The sequence below is a fragment of the Guillardia theta genome (genome assembly GCF_000315625.1).
Source record: "Guillardia theta CCMP2712 unplaced genomic scaffold GUITHscaffold_483, whole genome shotgun sequence".
Lineage (NCBI taxonomy): Eukaryota > Cryptophyceae > Pyrenomonadales > Geminigeraceae > Guillardia > Guillardia theta.
Window position 1 is genome coordinate 2237 of NW_005434213.1, and position 4670 is coordinate 6906.

At 59.7% G+C, this 4670-nt stretch overlaps 2 protein-coding genes across 2 annotated transcripts; both read right to left on the reverse strand.

The window, feature by feature from the left end:
• Positions 1-521: 521 nt before the first annotated feature.
• Positions 522-1124, reverse strand: GUITHDRAFT_40416 (hypothetical protein; the record flags this gene model as incomplete). Its single annotated transcript, XM_005817891.1, has 1 exon — positions 522-1124. A coding segment is annotated over one exon (603 nt), but the record flags the coding sequence as incomplete, so codon positions are not given.
• A 741-nt stretch (positions 1125-1865) lies between these two features.
• Positions 1866-3349, reverse strand: GUITHDRAFT_83540 (hypothetical protein; the record flags this gene model as incomplete). Its single annotated transcript, XM_005817892.1, has 2 exons — positions 1866-1979; positions 2198-3349. 2 exons carry the CDS (start codon positions 3347-3349, stop codon positions 1866-1868), a joined length of 1266 nt encoding a protein of 421 aa, XP_005817949.1.
• Positions 3350-4670: the final 1321 nt, after the last annotated feature.

Genomic DNA, 4670 nt, shown 5'->3' on the forward strand with positions numbered 1-4670 from the left:
CATCACTCTCAGACCACCTACCCCTCTCGTCCCTCTCCTTCATGTACCCTCTACCCCCCTCCCATCAAGAGAGGTCAATCTTTTCTTCATTCGAGCAATACACCCTGACACTGAGTGCCCTCAGTGACCGGGCCTGGCCCCGAGGCCCCGGGGCCGCGGCCCGGTGCTTCAGCTACTCCCGTCCCGGGCCCGAGGAGGGACTCCGGTGAGTAGAGGATGAAAGCTGCGGGGCTGTACAAGACATGTGCTATCCGAGTCATACGGCAGTAGATGGCTCACTAGTGCAAGCACAAGCGATGAGAGGCCTAGACCAGTCTCCTCGCATGTCTCCCTAGTCACGAGTAGATCCTGCACATGCTCGTCCCGCTCGAGCGACACATCGGGCATGACCTAGACGTCGCTGCCTCCTTGCAGTCCTCGCACAGACACTTGTGACCACAGGGGATCAGCGCCCATTCAGCTCTTCGATCCATGCAGACGACGCATGGCTGCCCGCGCTCTCCGACGGCATCATCGTATCGCTGCTGAAGCTTCTTCCGCAGCTCGCTGAAGCTCGGCCGCTCCTTGATCTTCTCCCGCCAGCACTCTCGCATGATGGCATACACTGCTGGAGGGCATGCAGCAGGAGCCGCTAGTCGCTCCCCGTCCACAACCTTGGGTCCTACAAGCTCATCGTCGGTGATGGCCCAGTAAGGGACTTTGCCGTAAGTCCAGACCTCCCACAGCGTCACCCCGAACGCCCACACGTCGCTCTTCTCCGAGTAGCGATGTCTCAGCAAGCTCTCCGGCGCCATCCATCGCGCCCGTCCAGCCCTCGAGCCTGCCGAGCTCTCGCTCCCTACCCGACTCACTCCGTCACCGCGCGAGCCCATGATCCATCGCCCGTAGTCGGCTACCTTGACTCTCACCCCGAGGTGATCCTGCCCTTGCAGACTCCACACAAGCACGCTCCTCGCCGCCAGCTCCCGGTGTACAACATCGTGCAGCGACAGCTGCTCCATCCCGTCGCAGATCTGCCTCGCCACCTCCAGCTGCACCAGCTCGCCCATCGTCTCCTCCTCCTCTGCGAAGCTGCGCAAGGTCCTCTCGAGAGAGCCCTGGCAAGCGTACTCAGTCACCAGGCAGTAGTCGCCAGAGCTTGGCTGCTGGTGTTGCTGCTGGCGCTTGCGCTTCTTCGTCTTGTACAGCCTGAGGGAAGGACTTCTTCTTGTCCTGCGTCGAGTCTTGCCCTTGTACAGCCTGAGGGAAGGACTAGCGCTACTGCTCCTTGCTGCTCGAGCTCACTCGCCTCGTGCCAGCTCTCGCTCCTCGCAAGCTTCTGCTCCTTGTTGTATCCATGAGGATCCGGAACCACGGATACTCGTCGGATACTCTGCCGGATATTCCCTATATAGGCGGATGCATCTCGTGCGGACGGCCTCCTGAATTTCCCCCACTTGCATGCACAGTGAGTGTGGTGGTTGTGCGTAGTTTACCTCCTAGTAAACTTAGAGACTTCTATTTCCTGCTTCTCTATCTTCTTCATCCTTACTTTACTCCTCGTCCTACCAGCAGTGAGGGGAGCCACCCGTACTTGCTAGTCTCTCTCAGGCACCAGGGGTCATCCTCCCGAGCACATCTAGTCGTTGTATGCATCAAGCGCTTTGAGAGTCGTTTGCCTGACTTGGAGTGCTGTCCCTTAGCTGGGGTAGGTGCAGTCTTGAGGTCAGCTCGCTTTTACTAGGGCTCTGATAGATATGAGAGCGATTTCTATGGCTGCAGCTTGTTGGCTCAGTCTTAGTCCATACCTTAACTTGTAAGATAATCCTTAACCTCTGACTTAATCGCCAAAGTCAAGCATGTTTTGCCGTCGTTGTCCTTCTCGCTCAGACCTCCTCCCCGCATGTCTCTGCAAGGTACCGCAGCACCTCCAGGTGCCCTCCCTCACTCGCATAGTGCGCGCATGTCCTGCCATACTCGTCCTTCTCCCTCAGCAGCTCCTCCTCGCATGTCTCCGCCAAGTACAACAGCATCTCCAGATGACTCGCCAAGTGCGCGCATGTCATGTCGAAATCGGTCTTCTCGCTGAGCAGCTCCTCCCCGCATGTCTCTGCAGCATACCGCACTACCTCTAAGTAACCTCCCTAGCTAGCAAAGTGCGCGCATGTCCCGCCGTCATTGGCCTTCTCCTGCCGTTGTTGACCGTCTCCCTCAGCACCTCCTCCCCGCATGTCTCTACAGCATACCGCACTACCTCCAAGTGCCCACCTGCACTCGCCAAGAGCGCGCATGTCTGGCCGTCTATGGTCTTCTGCCTCAGCAGCTCCTCCCCGCATGTCTCTGCAACATACCGCAGCACCTCCAAGTGCCCTCCCTGACTCGCCAAGTGCGCGCATGTGATGCCGTACTGGTCCTTCTCCCTCAGCACCTCCTCCCCGCATGCCTCTACAGCATACCGCACTACCTCCAAGTGCCCTCTATAACTCGCCACATACGCGCATGTGTAGCCTTCCTTGTCCTTCTCCCTCAGCACCTCCTCCCCGCATGTCTCCCCAACATACCGCAGCACCTCCAAGTGCCCTCCAGCACTTGCAAAGTGCGCGCATGTCCTGCCGTCTTCGTCCTTCTCCCTCAGCACCTCCTCCCCGCATGTCTCTGCAGCATACCGCACTACCTCTAAGTGCCCTCCATGACTCGCAAAGTGCGCGCATGTCATGCAATGCATGGCCTTCTCCCTCAGCACCTCCTCCCCGCATGTCTCTGCAGCATACCGCAGCACCTCCATGTGCCCTCCCTCACTCGCCCAGTGCGCGCATGTCCTGCCGTCATTGGCCTTCTCCCTCAGCATCTCCTCCCCGCATGTCTCTGCAGCATACCGCACTACCTCCAAGTGCCCTCCATGGCTCGCCATGTGCGCGCATGTGTAGCCTTCCTTGTCCTTCTCCCTCAGCACCTCCTCCCCGCATGTCTCTACAGCATACCGCACTACCTCCAAGTGCCCTCTATAACTCGCCAAGTGCGCGCATGTCCTGCCGGCATTGTCCTTCTCCATCATCAAGGTCCTCAGAGTCTCTTTCCCGCATTCTTCCTCTACCGTCTTCAGCACCTCCACATGCCCATACTCCGCCGCCCAGTGCACCATCGTCTCCTCTGCCCTGTCCTTCGCTCCTACCTCTGCTCCTGCGTGTATCAGCTCCCTCACGCTCCCCGCCCTCCCCAGCATCCCCGCTACATGCAGCCCTGTCCTCCCGTCCTTCATCCGCTCGTCCATGTCGTATCCGCCCGCCTTCAGCAGCCCGATCAGCTCCCCCTGTCCTCGTACCACCGCCGTCACTGTCGGCGGCTCCCCGTGCTTGTCCGACCTTGACATCGACAAGCCGTACATCCCGCACAGCCTCTTGCTCTGCTCTCGTCTGCCGTCATCGCCTGCTGGAGTCCGCGAGCTAATCTCGTACATCAGACCCGCCATCGTCTTCCAGTACACTGACTGCATCGGCTCGCCTGCAAGGGCTACACATTTAAGGTCTCCCTGGGTGTCTTCGATCCAGTGCCTGAGCTTGTTGATCGCCATGTCCTTGACTCGGTTCGACAGCTCGATCGCCTCCTTGTATCTTGACTCGTCGTTGTACCAGCCCGACTCCCTCCCCCTGCTCGCCTCCACCAGCCCCCAGCACTCCCTCACGATCGACCTCACAAGACCCGGATGGTTCTGTCTAAAAGAGTCGAATGGTGCTGTCCTGAGCCGCTCCTGGATCCTCCCCTCCCACCCCCTCACGTCTCGCTCTACCTCCCTCGCCAGGTTCTCCATCAGCCCTACGTACAGCTGCTTCCTCTTCCCCACAAAGTCCTCGATCGTCAAGCTCATCGTGTTCGCGTTGATCTTCAGCTCCAGCACCTTCACCCGCCTCCCCTCTACCTCCCTGTACCGCGGCGTCTTCACCACCTCCAGGTACGACAGCGGCGGATACAACATCTCCCCCTCCCCCGGATACTGAGATACAAACGTCAAGCTCGCCCCCCGGTCGATCGCCCCGCAGCTGATCTCGAACACCATCGACTCTCCCTCCTCCCCGGCGTACTGCATCGCCGTCCTGACGTCCGTCGTCGTGCTCAGCAGCCCGTACTCGACTCCTCCGGACACCCCGAGCTCGTCCACGTTGAGGAAGCTCTCCGGCAGCCTCATCCCCTTCAGCCCCCTCCACACCCGCAGCCCCTCCGGCAGAGGCGTGTGACGAGACAGCTTGACGATGCCGCTGACGATGCAGTGGATGGTCGTCGTGTACTTGTTGGGGACCTTGTTCGAGTCTCGGAGGAGCTCGTTGGGAGCTCGAAGAACAGAGTTGTACTTGAAGTACATCGGCCCTGTCATAGCAACCCTCTTGTCAGCCATCTCACGCTCCCCTTGCTCCTCTCTCCTCCCCCATGCTCCTTCTCCCTCTCTCGCTATCTCTCTCTCTTACCTGTGTAGAGCTGCAGCGCGATCAGCTCTGCCTCCTGTAGCCCCGCCTTGATCGCCGTGTCCAGCGCCTTCAGCTCCTCCATCCCTCGGATCACCCGCGTCCCGTCCGACAGCCTCCGCCTCCTCTCCGGGTCTGTCACGTTGAGCCACTCCTCCTTGGCTGTCGTCGTGATGTTGTAGTTGCTCGTTGTGAACGCTTCCTCCGCGTCCTTGCCCTTGATCGTGACGTGCG